This window comes from Tetrao urogallus, assembly GCF_951394365.1.
Source record: "Tetrao urogallus genome assembly, chromosome: 2".
Taxonomy (NCBI): Eukaryota; Metazoa; Chordata; class Aves; order Galliformes; family Phasianidae; genus Tetrao; species Tetrao urogallus.
Genome location: NC_136814.1, coordinates 66,424,185 through 66,444,916, shown reverse-complemented (window position 1 = coordinate 66,444,916; position 20,732 = coordinate 66,424,185). Strand labels below are relative to the sequence as shown.

The 20,732-nt window shown below is 41.2% G+C and overlaps 1 protein-coding gene across 1 annotated transcript; it reads right to left on the bottom strand.

Moving 5' to 3' along the window:
- Positions 1-608: 608 nt before the first annotated feature.
- Positions 609-18,925, bottom strand: SNX3 (sorting nexin 3; the record flags this gene model as incomplete). The annotated part of the gene is made up of 4 exons (XM_079550122.1): positions 609-714; positions 4,266-4,390; positions 4,766-4,861; positions 18,764-18,925. 4 exons carry the CDS (start codon positions 18,923-18,925, stop codon positions 609-611), a joined length of 489 nt encoding a protein of 162 aa, XP_079406248.1.
- Between the last annotated feature and the right edge of the window lie 1,807 nt (positions 18,926-20,732).

Here is a 20,732-nt window from a genome sequence, read left to right as displayed (position 1 = left end):
GCTTCTCAGCAATGATGAGATAGTCCACACTCAAGGTCAAGAGTGACAAACACCTGAAGTGCATTTTCACTTTTATTTCAAAACTTTTAGACAAGTTATTTTAGTATATAAATTTGATTTTTCCTCTTACAGAATATAAAGATAATTCCCTCATTATTTCAGTATAAAGTGTTTTACAAGCTTGAAGACAATTGCATAAGTGTATCTCACACAGGGTTATCAGAAAGAAAGCAGTCTCTTAAAGAAGTTCAGACAAATGACTACCTCAGAAAGCAAAGCAGTTTAGTCAAATACAAGTGAACATGTGACACTACAACTGTGCAAGTTCAAGTAAGGCCAAGTCAGTAAACATTGTTAAGTCATTGCAAGTGAGTGGAAAGGTTTGTGAGACATTGCAAGGGGTGGATGGTCTCATAATATAGTACTCTTGAATCAGAGGGATTAAGCTAAAAGACAAGTGAGATGCTATAAAGTATATGCAAAGACCAAGCAGTGTACTGATGTTAGTGGAGACTTTGTGCCTGTTTATCCTCAGCATGCTAAGACAAACTACAACCTCTTAAAAATCAAGCATAAGAACCACTAATGTTTGGAAAGGATTTCAGAATTCAAGTATGTCTTATTTTGGATGGTGTGTAGTTTTTGTCTATTACTTCATCTTGTAAGAACATATGAAGACAGCGTTCATTCTGTGCCAGTGGGTGGCCTGCAACCCTGGGGAAGCAAAAAAAAAAAAAAAGAAGCGTTAGTACTCACAAACTGAGCCTACTTGCAGCTTGCCAGTAGCAAGGGTTTTTACACCAACAACCTATGGGCTTGCTCTTCAGCACAGATCCACTTCCAGCTACTGTTGGTGTCTACAAACATGTCTGGCAAGACTTGCCATTCTCCCCGGCATTAAATTAGCCCATAGGAACTCTGAGTCATCTCAGATCAGTAGGAAGCATATTATGTCATCCATTACCTGCAGCTGAGAGGGTGCTTTGATTGTACCCATTCTATGAGAAAGTTAAGCCAAGTTAAGCTGATTTTATTGGTCCTGATGCCTTTGACACAGAATAAGTCTCTAAAAACAGCTTAACACATCAGTTCTTAGTCTGATTTCATTTAGTTAGACCAGACAGAGTAATAGTTAGTCCACCAGGGGGTGTGAAGGTCTTCTACAGGCCCTGACACAATTTAAAGCAGAACATTACCACAGTCGTATTTTCAGTATGCACAGGCAGCACTGATGCTTAACCAAAGGGTGCTAGATATGGACACTCTGTTAACTGAAGATGTCTTTAGATATGAAACACAGCAAAGAGAGTGAGTTTGTCTGTTCTAGAAGAGAATAACATCTCTATCATAGATTTTTGTTTCAGGTATGAACTACACCGAGCTACTTTTTATTAGTAAAGAAGCTGAAACTGAATTATCTGTTAGAACATGTCTGCTCTAAATGGAAGATTATTCACAAAACTAAATCACAGCTTCAGAGGCTTAGCATCAGTACTTTAGAGAATTTACATGCACCTTCTCCACTTGTATCTAGTAGTGCTTATTCCTCCACAGGACTGATTAATTTGTCACAACTGGCTACTGAGGGTACCCCTTAACCCAGCAAAGCTCTGCTACCCAGCACCGATAGATTGCATTGAGAATAGTCAAAGCCTATCAACATTAACAAGTGCAAGTAAATAGGCAGCAGTCTGAAGCAAAACACAGAACAGCCTGGAGCAGCTAGTTTGGGTTTCTTACTCATATTTGACTAAATTGTTTGCCTTTAAGTTCAAAGAAAAACTCAGGAAAAGACAAAGACTACATTCTTTCACCCTCATCTAAAGGGTACAAATTGGTGGTTGAACTGCTAGACTAGGTCTGATCTCACATCCAGCTCTTGGTTTCACACAAATACCTCATTTTGTACTTCTTTTCCCCCCCCCCAGTATTCTTCACTAAGGTGACACACTTACAAAGTTCTCATGCCTCCTTAAGTTAGGTTCCAGCAGAAAAGGCTTCTGCAGCATACCTACACCTGCATCTGGCACTGTGAGTAGTATCGATGGCTTTGCAAGCAAGCTGGCCCACTAGGGCTCAAAAGCTCAAAAAGCTCAAAAAAGCTCAAAAAGGCTTAGTGTTGTCTAAAACTTCCCAATAACAGTCATCCAAATATTCCTGAGTATCAACAACTGGTGCTGGTGCACTATCACCTTCCCTGGATGCAGCAATACCAGTTATCTTAGGCACTGAATAAGATGAGCTTTGAGAATGCAGTATTGTAACTACATTATGCGAGATCCACTCTAGGCTAAGTTCACCAGCACAGAATACTTCGTATAATCTTAAAAGCTGCTACATGATTTAAAACTTTAATTGGCATAGGCAACTCAAGCAAATACAACCATTAGAATAGACTGATGAGCTTGAATAGCCAAGTTCTGCCTGATGAGTCTTTTTCCGGATGTACTCAAGTCTGCCACTACATCAATAACTACACTAACAGCCTGCTTCTATCTTTCAAGGAAAAGAAAATTGACCAAGAAGTTTCGTACTGCCACAAGATCAGTGCATCAATGGCTGTAAGACTCAAAGTGTTATCAGCAAATTGATCACTCCATTTCTATCAACTATACTGAAATGTTCTTCAGCTATTTGAGTTAAGCTGTTTCACTGTCAGTTGCTTTAGAATGTCAGCCACCTTCTTTCTGTGCATGTCGATAAACTCAGTGCTAGTACGCACAGTTCCTCCAAACTGGACAGTCCCAAGCCTGCTTGAATGACAGTTCTAACTCCACAGTTATCATACAGCCTTACAAAGCACATTTTACCTTAGCACAAGCACATCTGCCTTCAAGTACCATAAAAGCAAAACTGAATGTGCAAGAAATTCATCCCACTTGTCTTCAAACAGGGAAGTAACAGTTGGAAGCATTTCATTTGCTCACAAATATTAGAAATACCTCCAAAGTGAACTAGCAAGCAACTATGTGAAGACTTGTGCAAGTTCTAGTTTCCAGTAGTCATTCACTTGTGACCCCCCAAGCCACAGACCTGAACTGATCAATGAAAACTGACTATAATCAGCTATATACGAGCAGATTAAGATCTTGTTCAACTGAAGGGTATCTCCCATTCCCATTAAACAACATTATTATTGAACAAGATTAAAATATTAGTGGAACTGACAAGCTCAAATCCTTTATGATGAAAAAACCCAGAACCAGATGGTATGAACAATATAGGCTTTAGAGATCTGACAAACTAGGAAATGACAGTATTCCATCTATCCAGCTACAGCACTTCTTCTATGAAGGCAGAGGGAGCTGGCATTGTTCAGTTTGAAGAAAAGAAAGCTCTGAAGAAATGTCATTGTGGCCTTCTAGTATTTAAACATAATTTATTAAAAAAAAAAAAAAAAAAGCTTTTACATATTGTAATAGTACAAAAGGTAATGATTGTAAACTAAAAAAGAGGTGTTAGGTAGAAATTCTTAACTCAGAGACTGTGGAAGAGCTACAAGAGATTGCCCAGAGAAGCTGCAAATGCCCTGTCTCTGAAGGCATACAAAACCAGGTTGATGGAGGCCCTAGGCAGTCCAATCCCATGGGATATATGCCTGCCTACAGTAAGCAGGTTGGAACAAGATGGTCTTTAAGGTTTCTTCCAACCCAAAACATTCTGTGATTTGGACCTACAGCATAAGAGGTTAAAGTAGCTCCTAAAATCACTATATGTTGAGTAGTTAGTAGTGTCAGGTGGTAGAGCAAGAAATAGCTCTTTATTACCGATATATCTACTTACCCTTAGCAAGCCAGTGACAAAGTTTAAAATGTCTGTTTCAAACTATACATATACATACCTCAAGCACTTTTTTTTTTTTTTTTACATTTTCAGATTCTTATAATATTACAAAAAATATGCATAGTTATATGAGCTGATAGTACTTCATACCTGCAATTGAAGTAAACCACTGTAAGTTTCATTATTCACCTAGTGCAGGATACCTTCTCAAAGTGAAAAATAGAACTATTTTGAATGCTATAATTTTAGTAGTAATTTGCATAAATTAGCTAAAATACTAGCATTCACTTTAGCTGTTCAGGTAAGCACCAAAATACCAAAACTAACACTAGATGAGCAATGTTAATGTGTCCTATTGTGAGATTATGGAAAGTTTCAATTTCTGAACCTAGTGTAGCTACCGTAACAGATTAGCAGCTATAATTCCATTTTGCACAGCTCAGTTCTGAGTTTATCTCCACGTATACTTACTCAATACTTACTTGTTTATGAATTGCTCAAGAGCTTGCTTCCTTTCCTCTATGAAGGAATCATCAAATATACCATCATCTCCTCGGAAGGGGAGCTGACGAAGAAGAGCTTTTCCTGGTAAAGGTGGTACCACGACCTGAAACATTTAGAAATGTGTCCTAAGTGCAGCCTGTAAGCAAATTTATACAACTCCTGTGCCACATCTTCCTTTTAGAGGACCCGACTCATAATTCAGATCTCTAGTGAAGGAAAACAGGACTAGAGAAGAACAGTAATTGCCCATACTGATAAACTGAATTTAAGTTGATCAACTCTAATTCAGTGCCATTACACAGCTAATAGCTGTGTTAGTCTTTCAGCAAACCTCAAACATACTTTTAGCTCTGGAAGTTTTGAACAGCAACATCAGCTTTATGATGTAGCTATATGCTTCATAAGATACAGATAACATTTCATTATCAGTTCTCCCTGTATGTACATGAAGACTTAGTTCATATTTAAGTTTACCCACCTTGCTTTCTCTTTCCAGCTCATTCCTTAGCCATTCGAAGTCACTGTATCTTCTTCTGACTGTAGATTCTTTCAATTTGAAGATAGGAAGATTTGTCTAGAAATGAAATACATCCTGATTAGATGAGAATGAAGCTTTCATAGAGAATCAACAAAAATGATCTTAAAGGTTAGCACTGCTTTAGCAACAACACAACGGTATTGAGAAACACTCCATACAGAAATGCTGATAAATCCCTTTGTACGCTACATAACTAAGCTATGTCTCAAACTGCTCAACTGCAGGCCCAAACTGCTCAACTGCAGGCCCTTCATTCGTACAGCATCCTGTTAACTGGCATTTTGTCATATTGCCTAGGAGTAGATTTGCTCATCACTTGCAATGTTTCCAATGCTGCACAGGTATCTGCTAGCCTTACTTTCTCAAAAGCTAAATTCCCAGTGTCAATATATGCACACTGGAGAGAGGTAGTCAGAATAAAAAAGCCTTCTTTATCCACTCAGGCTCTTCTTAATGTGCTCAAGGGAACGTTTCAGGTGCCAGCATACTGAATTAGCCAAGCTTGCTATGGTTTTCTGATACCTGAAGCAACAAGGTCTCCAACATAGTTAAGAACAAAGCAGGCAAGTCCTACAGTCTTCATCGAATCCATTCAGGACAGATGAAGCTGAAGATCTGTCAGCAGATCTGTCTAATCTGGATAGCTCTAAGGAAGCCTACAAAGAGGAGATGCAACACAACGTTCAATGTAGCAAAACCACCTGATCTCAAACTTAAACCAAGCAGTGTTTCATGATGCAGAATTCCTAGACAAGTCAGCTCTCAACTCCAATGTCCTTGAGAAACATCAAACGCAAGTCAGGCTATAATGCTGCACACCACACTATATTAATTTGTATATATTAATCCTGGGATGCACATTTATCCCACTGTTATCTAAACTACACCTAAAGAGCAGACATGAAGAACACTCAAAAATGATGTTCCCAGAAAGAAAAGCTTCAATATCTTAACAACATTTAGACTTCAAATAATGATGGCAAACTGTTGACGGGGTTACAGAAAAGTTCACATAGGAGTTATGATCAGCTATAAGCAAGACCAAAGCTCCATAAATTCCATGCATAACCAGCAATAAAGACTGCTGGCAGACCGCATATTCACCAGCTTTGTCTCATACATCTAGAAAGGAAGCTTTTGAGGAGTACTCAGATACTAAGATTTAACTGTGATTATACAAAGTTTTCTTCTGTTGGTAGAAGCACAGAAATTACTCTCAGCTAGTACCTTAAAGTGGGATGGCTTAAACTTCCCACTCAGCTTCTGGTCCCAGTTTGAGTGGATATCCCTGAACAATATCATTTGTGGGCTGTTACATGTAGCTATCAAGTGACATTTCTGGCTATTCATGATAGGTTTAACTGCCAAGCTATATTTCTGGCACCAGGCAGGCCTATGACTGCAGGCCATTGTGCTATTGCCTGTCAATAACAAGCTTTTGGCTGGGGCAGTTCAAAAGTAATTGAGAAGTTAGTTAGGTACTTTCACACGATGCTATTTAATCCACAATTCACAGATGAAGTACAAAACAGTATTTTATAATGAAATCTCATATTGCTGAATGTTTAAAAGCATTTAGGATCTCATTCCCAGGCAATTATTGTTCATTGTACTGCTGGCTAATAATAGACCCGAATGCAATTTTATTATGTCAGAACTCAGGCTTTATAAACACACATCCAAATAAGAATACTCTACTCAAGAGTGAATGAATCTAGGTCCCCAAAGGTGCATGAAGGAGATTCCCAGAAGTGAAGCAGTGGATTATTTTTCTCCAATTTCAGCTACTGGCTTTTTAACTAAGTTCAGCCTTGCACATTATAACATCAACTCTTTGTTAGTGTCTTGAACAGAAAGTCCTTCATAATATTTAACATCTAGGCTCTCATCTGCAGAAAATATTCCATTCTCTTATCAAATTACTTACAAGAAGGATTACAGCAGAATAATAGCAGATAAACATAAGTTCCCAGGTCTTCAGGAACTCTTTTCATGCTTATAGGCATAAGGTCTAAAAAAGTTAATCTCTGAACAGCATATCAGGCTGTAAAGTATAATGCGGGGATAGAAGGGCCAATTAAGCTCATTTTACCTCCTGCATTCCTTGTCAACTTCTAACACACTAGTCAAGCAAGCAGGTTGGAGAAAGGAACAGTCATAAGGCTCGCCTTCCCTCCAAGGTGAATAAGCTTCCCCAGTTTTGATCATCACTGAAAACGTTCAAACATGTATTCTAAAAGGTTAGCATTATACCGATACAACTTCAAACTATATGCTAAAAGAAAACTACATCCACTGCTCTTCAATCCAGATATGAACTCAGAGCTGCTGAGATCAACTTTTAAATATCATGTTTCTTTAAGTGCAAACTGCAGCAGTTCTCCTTCCTCCAGAAATTCTACTGTTCTTTAGTTATGTAGCTGTTAAAAGGATTCACATAAAAAAGCAATTTGAGAATTCTCTTCTACACTGCTTAGCCTACTTACATGTTAAGCACCTATTTTTAAGTCAGGTTATATTCACACCTGAAGTACATTCCCTCTCTAGTGCAGGATTGCTACCCCGTTTGAGCAGACCACTTCATCCTTCAGTAACAAGGGGTTTTCATATGCCTCCACCCGCCACGGAGAGATGGTTTTCATTAAACAAGCCAGTCAGTTGCTGAAGCATAGGCAACCAGTGAGCTAGAATTTTGCAGACAACTCTAAAAAATGTCAAGAGGAACTTGAGTTCCTAATAAAACGTCAGCACCAGAGCCATGCAGTGTATTAAAAGTTATGCTCAGCTTTATAGTTCTTTGTTTAGCTACCAATGAGCCAGTGGCTATTCAGAACATTGTATTAGCTCTGTTTGCCTGCTAGAATGGGGATGAGAATAATACACAAAACTTCAAGTCAGGCCAATTTCATTTTTATAAACTCCTCCCTCAATTTTCTGGCCTGTTGATCTGCACGGTCTGTCATGAAACTCATGACCCGGTTTGGCACAGCCTTTGGATCACAGCTCATCCAGCACAGTTATTGTAACAACTGTTTCTTCTACAGCATAATTGTCTCCTTTTTTAATCAAAACCATTTTTAACAAATTTCCAGTCTCTTTAGTAGTTTGAATGCAAGTTATTAATCTGAAAGGATTGGGTGCTATCAAATACACTAGACAAGCAAGTCAATTACCAGAACTGCAGATCAATCATAACTCCAGGACCAATAAACCAGAACTGCAGAGGTTCTAAATGGCCCCAAATACCAAGTATAGAAAGATACTAAGAAAAGAGATGCTGTCTAGTATCATTTCTTCATCAGAATATTCGCACACACCCATTAGGCTTTCTCTGAATACTCTAAAATTATCAATTTTATTTTGCTGTGTGAACTAACAGCCAAGTCAGTGCACTAGAATAAGCACTGTCAGAACTGTTGCCAAGTTCAACTACTTCGTTAAAAATCTAAATAACAATCAAATCCTAAGTCACTCCTGCATTCTTCCACTCAGATGCCAAGCAAGTTTCCACAATCAAGTCATCCGACTGGTGTTTAACAAACTGACAGCAGGAAGCAGCAGCTGCCTACTAATGCATTTTAGGGCAAAACCTGCATTTGCAGAGAAACTATTTCAGCTATAACATTCAAACTACAAAGTCTAACCCCAAGCTCAGGAGAGTCACTTCAGAAGCAAATGACAATTCTAAGACTGCAGCTTGGATGACCACAGACTAGTCTTCTAGCTGCTACTATGGTTAATTCCTAGGATATGTCCAGTTAGAAGGTTTTAAAATGGTGTACAGATGCAGCTGAAGAGATTTGCAGACGCAGAGTGCAAGTAAATGAGTACAAGCCAATACTATGCTTCAAATTCATACACAACAGTACTCCAGTGCAGCCATTCTGGTATAGAAACAAATTTAAATGCAGGAAGACAACTGAGGTGCTCTAATACTATGAAGTACTCTACTGAAATCATTTAAGTGTTCTATTATCCAGATTGAATCAACCCACCCAGCCAGTAAACAACTTAGCAAATAGCCAGACTTGTCCCTATGAATCTGTTACCAGATATAAATTCAACTAAAAAGGAGCATTTGGGCTCCTTTAAAGAGCACACTGACACTCCACAAGACTGACTCAGCACGTCAGCACAGCCTAGCCCCCCCCATGACTGCTGAACTCCACAACCATAGCTAACTAGAGCAGTTTAAGGCAGATTTGATTCATTTTCTCATATGCCAATATTGCACTAATCAGCAGCACGGCATTGCTCATGTCTCCTACTCTTAACAAACTGAGAATAAAGCAACACTGTTGCCATAGCACCTACTTTGATGTTGTCTTTTCAAGTAGGTTGTGGTAGCCTTGATACTACTCCATTTCCATTAAAATAGAATGAAACAAAGCACTCAGCTCACTTGTGATAGAAGTTTGCAGCCTTGACTCTCAGAAGCTAAATTGAAGCTTCTCACCATCTCACCATACTAACCACAATCTTTGTCAGGAACCTACACTGCCAGCTATGTTTACAGGCAGCCAATGGCAGCTCCAGGGGATTACAGTAAGCAGTCCCAGGGTGGAGAAAAAGTATTACAGGTTTCTTAATGCAAGAGCCCCACCATTCTTTATTACAAAAAAACAGCTCCAGCAGTCCACTGCTATTGCAGACACTCTGTCAGTGGTTTGCTTCCTTCCAGACCAGACATAAGCAGCAACTTGCCTATCTCCTACAATTATTAAAAAACAAAACAAAAAACAAGTACAAAAGCAAGCAGGCTCTAGACTTCAGGTCACTACAAGTTTAAACTTTTTGCTATGTACTTCACCAAATGCAAGCCTCTTTCCCTGCAGCAGAAGTGAATATTAAGACTTATTTTCATACATGCTTTCTAAAAATCAGTCATCTGATCAAAGCCAAATTCTACAGCTTTCCCTTATGTGCACTTGGCATCCAGGCCTGCTGTAGGTATCTTACAAACCAAAAAGTTCGTAAAACACTGAAACAAATCTGACCATATTTGTGAGCCTGGATTTAAAACAATGCTGACTTAGCTAAACCAAGCTCTGCAGATCTTCCCATTCTACAGTACTGAGACACAAAGCTACGATATTTTTCATCTTGAGGACTAAAGCAGTAGGATCCTAATAGTGAAATAACCATGAACATTATCAGTCTCAACTACAGACAAAAGTTAACTTTTGGTAACTGTCCTGAGCCCAGAGTTGCTCTATGATAATTAGCATGCATGCCTTCAAAGTTTTGGGTTTTTTTTTTTTTGGCCAAATAGGTTCTGTCATTATCTGGCAAAGTTTACCAATATCCTGAACAACTACACTAGGTGTGCCACAGTCAACAGGCTCAAAGCAGAACAAACCTTAAGATTAGACCACAAAAACAGATTGTTTCATGATGCTTCGGATCGTATCTCCAGCAGCCTAGGCTAAAAATGGGCTCATTTTAAAGAGAACACATTCAGACAAAGAATTAGTAAATTCACCAGGCAGGTCAATTGATCATAGGAGATCAAGTTGGTCAAGCAAGCTGGGCCTGATCCCCAAGTTGTCCCACACATGCCTTGTGATCGCACTCAAGATGATCTGCTCCATAACCTTTCCTGGTACCAAGGTCAGGCTGATAGGCCTGTAGTTTCCCAGATCCTCCTTATGACCCTTCTTGTAGGTGGGAGTCACACTGGCAAGTCTCCAATCCTCTGGAATCTCTCCGGCTGATCAGGAACACTGAGAGATGATGGAAAGCAGCCTGAATCATGGGGGGTTTATTCTACTCCCCATCCCAGACTTTCAGGTCAGGGGTAGAGTACCCTGGATAACCAGTCTGATTTCTAAAGACAGATATAAAGAAGGAGTTGAGAATCTCAGCATTTTTCTTATCCTCAGTGATCATGTTCACCACAACCTGTAAAGACAGAGATTCTCCTTATTGTTATCTTCTTATTGTTAAGAAGAGAATCTTCTTATTGTTAATATATTTAAAAAAAAAATTTTATACTCTTTTACCCCAATACCCAAGTTGAGTTCAAGCTGGGCTTTTGCCTTTCTAGTTTTCTCTCTGTATGCCCTAACAACTTCTTTGTATTGGCCCTGAGCTGCCTGTCCATTCTTCCACAGGAGGTAGATTCTCCTCCTCCTGGAGCACCAGGAAAAGCTCCCTGTTAATCCACCCCAGCCTTCTTCCCCACCGGCCCATCTTGTGGCACTGGGGGGTAGCCTGTTCCTGCACCTTTAAGACTTGCTTCTTGAGGAACGACCAGCCTTCCAGGCCCTTTTACCCTTCAGGACTGAACCTGAAGGGACCCTCCCTACCAGCATCTTGAACAGTTCAAAGTCCACAGCAGCAGTTTTGCTGCCCCTTTCCTCACTTCACCAAGAAGATGAGGGCTTCTCCATCATGACAGGACAAGGGGAAACGGCCGGAAACTGCAGCATAGGAAGTTCTGCACAAACATGCGCAAGAACTTCTTTACAGTGAGGTGACGGAGCACTGGAACAGGCTGCCCAGGGAGGTGGTGGAGTCTCCTTCTGTGGAGATGTTCAAGACCTGCCTGGATGCCTACCTGTGCGACCTGCTGTAGGGAACCTGCTTTGGCAGGGGGTTGGACTCGATGATCTCTGGAGGTCCCTTCCAACCCCTACAATTCTGTGATCCTCACCTCAAGTTTCAACAGCAATCTAGCATGGTGTTGTACTTACTGGAATAGTCTTCAGTAGAATAATTGGTATTGCAATACCAAGGGGGAAAAAATACAACATATTTTCTTTACAGTTCAAAGCCACAATTTAAACTGTGCTATTTATTTCATCGGATGAAAAACAGAAGACCACTTAACTGTTCTGAAGTTGACTTTTTTTTTTTTTTAAAAAAACAAGCCAGCTAAAAATAAAGATGCATAAAAAAAACCTCTGGCATCACATGCCTACCTGGATCACAGCCATCTGTCCTACAAAGATTAGACACTGTTCTGTTTGATTTGGTCTGTTCAGCACTGTATTAGAGTGCACTCAATATATGACAATCAAGGCATGCATTGTATGAGCAGAAAGAAAAAGTGCCTAAGTCACTAGTTAAACTAATATACTAATAAGGGCTATTCAAAGACTTGGTTATTTTATTTACACAGTAACACACATCAACATCAAGCTAGTCCAGTACCTTTGGATTAGATTCCTGAGTTTAGTTTAAATTAAAAACTCCACAGAAAAATCAGCTGCTCAGAGCAAATGCATGGAATAGATCTGTAAATCTACTTTTCTTGCTTCAGAAGTTTGTTGAAAACATGCCTGTTCTTGGTCTTCTTAGCTAGTATCCTGGGAATTCCTTAGATTTTCAGCTAATGCTCTGAATTGTTGCTCTAGAGAATTGTTAATGTTTGTAAATGTGTATACAGTGCCTGGGCTACAGAACAGAGTTACCTGAATCACCGCATTTTTATTCTTTGAAGTCTAAAAACATTCACAATTAGTATCAGTATCTAGAATTAGAAGAGTAATTAGCTAGCATTAAGCTCTTGCAATGTGATACAAAATTTGCAGTAGTATAGAGAATTCATGCTGACTATGCATCCCTAAACATATCCGCACTGAGTCAGTGTTTAGTCATTACCCCACCACAAGCTTCACAGGCCATAAAGCTGAATGACACTAAAGTGAATTATGAGCACCAGCGGACTCTCTTTCCTTGGCAGGAGAGGTCTACAACTTTAACCCCTGATGACCTCAAGGACTGGAAATTTGCTATGGCTCAAGGACAAAACAGATCAAAACCACATTTGCTAGCTCGAGAGTACCACAGGTAAAACACGGACCTTCTGCTCATTAATCATTCTGAATTGATTTGATAATATAACTACTCAACTCAGACTAATACCAATAATCTGGAGTACAAATACAGTATCCAAACAAAAAAAAAAAAAAACAACCACACATTGGTTTAAGATGACAAAAGTTTTCAAAAGAAACTGAAGTTTAGCAGTACAGTGATTTACTTCCCCAATCCTTCGAGACCAATGCTATTCTTAACACCGCAGGCAATTCACAGCCTGTGTTCATTTCCTTCCCCACATTTGGTCTATGCAGTCAAGCATGTGTGATGTTCTGACAGTAAAGGTACGGAAACTACAACAACAAAGAGGAACACAATAACGCTTCTTGATAGAGCATATTCTTAGCTACAAAACATTATCTGTCAACAATCACCATTAGCTATGTATTTTCACCAGCAATGAACAAAGCCTGCATGCCACCCTCAAAAATCTGCACTAGTAGAAGTGATCCACTGTTTCACAGCTGGATATAATGGCATCATTGCTAAGATTCCCCTACTGTATAATCAGTGAATATACAGATGTTATAATTAAGAAATATACAAAGAAAGTTAGGCTAAACAGATTATCATGCTAAAGAAGAATGGATGGAAAGCTTACCGTTGTCCTCGGCTCACTGAGAAGACTCTCAGAGGGGCGATCTCCAAAAGAGATCCTTCCCCACTGGAATGAGGTCTAGGAGAGGTACAGCCAGGCTCCACTCCTTCCAGTAGCACAGGTGAATTGCCTTCACCTGTGCTCCCAGGGCTGACTCATTGCTTACCTCAGGTGGTCAATCAGAGGTTCAGGCAGTGATTCGGCAGCTCCCACACACCTACACAGTCCATCTGTCATTGGCCTGAATACTTGGAAGTCAGAAGGCACCAAATCTGGACTATACAGTGAGTGCGATGGGTCAGTCCAGCCAAGACTGGCAATGTGCCCCATAGTTTTCAAACTGGTATGTAGCCTGGCATTATTGTGTTGCAAGAGAAGGTATGTATTCTTCTCTGACCTTACTCAGGGAAGTTCAAGCCTTCACCTTAGACAGCACCATGACATAACTGATGCCAGGAAATTTCAAAAAGATCACCCCTTTCCTAACCCAAAAGACTGTGCATATCACTTTATCCACTGAGGGTGGTGTCTTCAACCAATTATTTGTTCGGACAATTTGCACACTGCCACTCCAAGGGCTGCTGTTTTGACTCCAGCTCATAGTGGTAATCCCATATCTTGTTTCTCACAACAATGCACTCCAGGAAAATGTCATCTTCAGCTTCGTATTGGTTCAGTAGATCCTGACAAACCTGCATACTGTGCTCTTTCTGTTCACGTGTGAGCATTTGTGGGATCCACCTGGCACAAACTTTGCAAAATTCCAACATCACCACCATCATTTCCAACACACTGAAGTCAGTATTCAGCTTTTTACACAGTTCCCTGATTGTAATCTGCTGATTCACACAGATGTGCTGATCAAGACTCTTCATTTTATGGTGCAACAGCTGTGCATGGTCTCTTTGAAATATGGTTTGTCTTTCACATTGCTGCCATTACTGCTGAAAAGCACCACTCTCTGCCTCACTGTGCTCACATTCACTGTTCAGTCTCCATCAATGTTCAGCAAGTGTCAATGAATGTCAAGGGCACCAGTTTTTTTTTTCCCCACACAGAGGAACTCAATGATGCACCTTTGCTTCATACATCCTTCCACATCAGATGCCATTGTCAAATTGCCCCTCTGCTGCCATCTGTCACACAGCAACAAAACATAGCAGAACACTGACAGGAATGTTTAACCTTTACTGCCATACCCTCAACATCCACCTCTGACATCATGGGCCAACACAATATAATGCAAGGCATTACCTTTGGAGCAGCCATCGTATCTCTGCAGGCCCACAGATGCCTTCATACAAAATATATAGAAAAGGTGACCACTGCCTTATGGAGCATTAGTTCCACTCAAGTAATGTGTGTCACATCTGGAAGCAAAGCAGCCGCGTTACCTTTCTACAAGGAATTGTGTTTAATACATATTTTTCCAAATATATTAAGTTCCTGTGTATCTGTATGCTTTGCTGTCCTCCTAACCTACATGCTCACCTCCTGTGGCACTGCTGTTATCATGGGAGTGTGGTTCTGAAGTGTCACCAATTGCTGAGATCAAAGTCGGCTTGTAAAGCTTAAATCTTGTCTCCTTAAAGGATTTAGCTACTGAGGTTGTTGCACAGAACCCACTTGAGCATGGATGCTCCTGCTGACCCACTTACCAGGAATACCATTGCTCCCAATTGTAGTATAAGTACAGTAATACCCGGAACTGGATTAGACTGAAGACATGCTCTAAGAGGCTAATATGTCATTTGTTCTAGATTTGTTTCCTGCAACTCAGAAAAAGTTCTAGCTTAGAGTCCATAAGTAGTAACATATGCTTTTACTGAAGTGTGCTGACGTGTAGGCCTGAAAAGGTAAAACTAACAAAAAAAATATGTCTAAGGATAGCTTTTGCTCTCTGAGAGAAGCGGGTGCTCTTCCCCACAAAAAGGACTCGATTGAAAAGAGTGAAGACTCCTGAGAAACTGCACATGACATCAAGTATATTTCCACTCAGAACTTAACTGTTAAATCACATTTCTCATCAAGGGGCAAGGGCAATAAAATACGTTGCTGTATTGGCTTAACAGGCAATCTTGTTCCTTTTTATCAGTTTTAACCATTGCACAAGCTCTAAGTCATCTAGACAACTTTAGATGACTAATTTACCAAGCAGTACTTAGAAAACATACTTGAAGCTTCATGCCCTAACTACTTTATTCTCCTTTTTAGTTTACTCCAAGCCTGCAGACAAAGGATATCTCAGGATAGTATGAACTCACTGCCTAATGTTGCTGACAGAAAGCAAATTCTCAAGTACCCTGTCAAGAATATTACCCTCTCAAATTTCCTATTTTAGTAATACGCTTAAGTGACAAGATGGCGTTTTCCATCATTTACCAATACTGAACAAGATATCTGATTTTATTGTCACGATGCTGCTGCAGTAGTATAGTCCCATATTGCCACATTGTGCAACATTACTGGTTGCTGCAGTGAAAAGTTTTCCATCGACACCTTATCCAGTTTGCTGAGAAAAGAACGTCACTTAATGCAAGCACAGCATCAGAAGACAATATTTTGGCTAATCCCACCTAACAACTTTTACTGAAAGATTCCAATATCTGTGACTGTATCTTTAAATGCTAAGAAAACAAAAACCACACAGGTAACTGATCACTTGTTAAGCAAGCTGCCACACTGGAACCACTACATAAAGCTTGCACTTGCAGTATGCACAGGAAAGTTTAAATGTCTGTCCACGTACCACATATTTACCACAACACAGAGGTAAACTCCAAAAAGCTTTTCTAAATACTGAAATACAACCAACTTGCTTATCCACTAGTATATTGCTAAGCAGTGTAAACACATTTGGGTTCCCTATTAAGCTTTCCAAGCCTGATGTCACCAGAAGCTGAAGAATACAGCAAACTGAGAAAGCATGAAATCAATCCACTTGTTGCTTTCCAAACAGCAGATATGCTTCAGCTGCAACTCTAGCAGAAAGCTTTCCAATACAGGTGATGACAAAAACCTGCAAAGCCTCACATAAGTACCTTTAGCAAAACATTAATTATCAGACATCAGTTCAAAAGTTCGCTATCAAGCTCAGTCTTCCTAAAAAAAGTTAAATCTTGAAATCCAGACAAAGCAATAAAGATAGAATTATCCTCAAACCAGGTTTGAAGGCACCATAACAATGGCACAAGTCTAATTGCTTCAACACCAAAATGACTCTCAGCATCTTCTGTGACATTGTTTCTGCCTTTACATAATATCTGCACGTGGTAAAGCTGTCCAATAGCTTCAACCATAATTTTCTAGGTGTTTAGTCACTCATTCCTGCACCACTCCACATGTTAGTGTTGGCGACAGCCTAAAACAAAGTCTTCCAGATACAACACAGGTATGCCAATCCATCTCCTCAGGTTTGTTCTGCTGACATTACTAGCACTGCTGGGGGAAAGTTGGGAACATCAGCTACTACTTTCAGTGACCACAAGACACCAAACCACAGAGACCAGTTAGTGGCTCCTGACTGTAATGCTCAACAAGCAGATTATAGTACAAGATCTACCTTTTAGAAAAGCAATACTGAAGTAATTCAAGTTCAAACTACTTTCATGCTGAAATTTTCATATTAGCAATATAGTTTGTGTCCATCTGAGAAAAAAATAATGGACGATAGCAAACATTCTGCATGACTTGCAGTACCTGCTCTGTAGCCTTTGGCATGCAGAAACACAAAACTCACCTTTACAGTTCATGATACCCATCAGAATACACACCAAGGACACAATATGTACAATAATATGCAACTGGAAAGGGCATAATCATGTACTACAACAGATAGTTTTGTATACCTATGCACACAGATGCATGCAAGAGAGATGAAGGAGGAAGTGTTTACATAGTAACTGGATTAGGGAACAGGAAAAATAGAAGGTCACTGTATCATTACAGAGCATGTTTGTTAAGGTCACTTCTAGCTCTTCCCTACAACAGGGATTCAAGATTTCTACCCTAAATAGGCTACTTTAACCCATCTGCTATCCAGAAACCTGGCCTTCTGTTTTTCTTTAACCTCAAGGACTTTAGTTGGATTTTTATTTTTTAATCCCAAGCAACTCCCTGTAATTCTCAAGGACATACCAAGGCTATGACTGCTCTTTCGCATTACACGCCTTGAATCCAGCAACTCCAGATGCTCAGACTCGTGGAAAGAAAAGACATAAGAAACTTAAGGCACTAGAGCATCTTACCCATCAGCAAAGTAAAAAGCTGCATCCTTCTTTCTGCTAAGAGGGTAGCTGAGGCCCTGATAATCACAGCATAACGTAACACAAGGCAGCTAGTCCCAATTTGTCCTTACACAGAAGCCAAACTTAAGCTACAGTTGCATTTCAGTTTATTCCTCCTGCCATACAGATGTATCCTGGAATTTAATAATAGCAACTAGAGAATGACAATTTAGCAATGCTATAATTAAAGCAGCATCCTCTCTAGTATCTTTAGGTCTCAGTTGATTTTGCATTCCTAAGCAAAATTACACTAAGCTGAAAACATGGACCTTTACTACCTGAAGATACATACAAGGTTTTAGTTTTATCTGAAGACTTTTAATGGCCAAGAAGGCAGATGTCAGCCTAAGCCTCTTATGCCAGAAAGGCACGTACACTTTGTGGCATTCACTAAAAGCAGAACTTACACTGCAGAGCCTGAGTGCATGTGCAAGAGATCAGTGAGGTCTCTACTTCAGGCAGTTATTACTGAGCAGCTTCAACGATGACAGCTACAAGACAGCAGACTCAATCACAAACTACAGAGAAAGGTCAAATCATGGAGGTTGTCTTTTCCAACCCAACTTATCCCCAGCAGTATAGACTGCAAGTGCAACCTGCCTCAGGTCCCTGCTAGCCACAGGCACTTAGAGTCCTGCATATACTGTATTTTTCTGCCCACTCCTCCAATATCCTGCTTACATAGACAAACATCAGGAATGAGAAACACAGCAATAGCTTCACACAGCTTTTCCTCATATACTCAGGAGAAAGCTAGGTTTAACCTGGCCTGTCTGCTAGGCTTGTTTACACACTCTTTACAGCATGCTGAGAGCAATGCAATCCTGAACGCGAACTCCTTTCTCTAGGTAGATCCACCCACGTTACACCTCCTCAGCTGAAAGCTCACCCTCTTCTAGTGACATGAAATCAGCCACACAACGTACGTCCTAGAGGAGTATTTCAACCCAGCAGCAGCGCACCTCGCAGCGCTCGTTCCCAGTTATCTACAGAGAGCCGCGCCGCGGGACCAACCGCCGCTTTATCAGCCCCCAGCCCAGCGGCGGGGCCTCCCGTCCAGCCGAAGGAGGAGCCCACCGCCCCCGGGCTCCCAGACCGAGCCCTGGCGGCCGCCACTAGCCCCGCCGAGCCCAGAAAGCAGCCCCGGGCCGCAGGGCGTCCCGCTTCGGCCTCATGCAGCCGTGCGAGGCGCCAGGGCCCCGGGTGGGCCAGGCCGGGCCGCGCCCTCACCTTGACGCGGATCTCGTAGGTGGTGAAGCGGCCGCGGCCCACTCCCACGGTCTGCGGGTTGCCCACGTCGATCTCTAGGAAGTTGCTGGGAGGCCCATAGGCGTCGTTCAGGTTCTGCGGCTTGCTGATCAGCCGCCGGGTGTCCGCGATAGTCTCAGCCATAGCGGAGCGGACGCCTTCGCACCCTCCCGACGACCGGCAGGACGCGACCAAACTCCCTAACGCGGCCGTCCTCCGCCGCCCGCCCTCTTACCGCCCCGCGGCCAGCTGACTGCCCGGCAACGCGCGCCCACGCCGCCGCCAGCGGATGCGCCCACCGCCCGCGCGCAAGGCAGCCTGGGAGCTGTAGTCCGCAGCCCAGCCCCGCTCGCGGCGCCCCACGCGGTCGCCCGCCTTCCGAACTACAAGTCCCGGCGTGCGCGGGGCATGCGTGTTTCGGCGGCTGAGAGAGCTAGGGTGCTCGGGCCCGCCCGTGGCTGTGGGTTTTTAAACCAAAGGGAGGTTAGTGATTACGGCAAAAATAATGCTTTACTCTGAGCTGGAACTTCTCACCAGCGAGTCTTAGCACTGTGCGTAAGGATGGGGGATCCAGGATAAGATACATTAGCCAGGAACATAGCTGAGGTGAAGCGTTATGTCTGGCCAGCAGTTCTGCGTTGCTGTGGAGGCTGTGAGGGAGTTCTGGAGGTGTTTGTAAATGTGTGGGCAACGTTAAGAAAAGGGCAGTGGGCCTGTGGTTATGGGCTGGTTTGAATTAGCAGATGACGCCTCGGTAATGTATGCACAATTGTTTTTCAGGTGGCAAATGGAGGACTATAGAGACACTTGACAGTTTTCATAATTAAAGTATGAGAACAAGAAAGAATCCTTGTGACAGCATTGCCAGTAGGTGTGGACAAAGATGTCTGTACCAAGATGAAGGAAAAAAATTCTGTTGTTGTCATTCCATATCGCAAAATGTCAGCTGGGAGGCTTGGGTGGGCCATACCCAGTGCCAGGAATGGACCAGAGGGACCCCAGCAAAGGTCCTACCTTGAAAATGGAGCCTAGAGGATGGACAAGGCCATAAAGAAAGTGGTAATGATGTCTGCAGTAGCCTTAAGGCTTTTAGCAGTGGCAAATCCTTCAGTTTTCACAAATGATATGCACTTACAGCATTATAGCCAACTAGCTCAGATTTGATAGCTTACAAAGCTAAGAGTTTGTTAACATTTCATTTATAAAGAATAAGAAGGGAAATTTGTATTCCCAGAAAATAAGTATACTGGAAGTTAGGACCTTGAAGAAAAGTTAACAGGGGAGAAAATAATTAGATAGGGAAGTGTGGCCTCTACAAAGACATAAGGTTATCGCTGCTTCTGTACCTGACTCAAATACCCAACTCAACCATTGGCAAAAGAAGTAGAATGTTTGCCTTCTGCTTCGCCGAGGACTCCAGTGAATGGTAATTCTATTGCCTCATTGCTAATACTTCTAAATGACTCTTATCATCTGAGAGATTTTTATCATCTTCCAGATTTTTGATTTAATATCTGCTAGCAGTATCCCTGCAGTGAGAAAATGCATATTTCATTTTCCTTCATTATGAAAGTGTTACAGAACTCAGCTACTAGCTAGGTAGAATGAGTTTGTAGAAAAACTAGTTATATTTTTTTTTCTAAGAATTTGTGTCTAGGCAATAGTCAAAATGGCAGGTTGCCCACAAATCAGATTCAAGAGACTCAAATTTCACATCCAGTGAGTTTGGATAACAGTTGTCTAGAATAAAAAGGTAATTAAGAAGCTCAAATGAACCCAAGTTACAAAAATAGCACATCCACAGAACAAGAGTGCTGTAGGTGTTTTTCTTGGTAACTTTTCTCTGAATTTCCTGCTCATCACTCCTCCAGTATAATTCTTGTCCTTACTAGTGCACCTTCCTTATTTTTACTGCTAATAGCTGCTAACTACTCACTTTATAATTATAAAC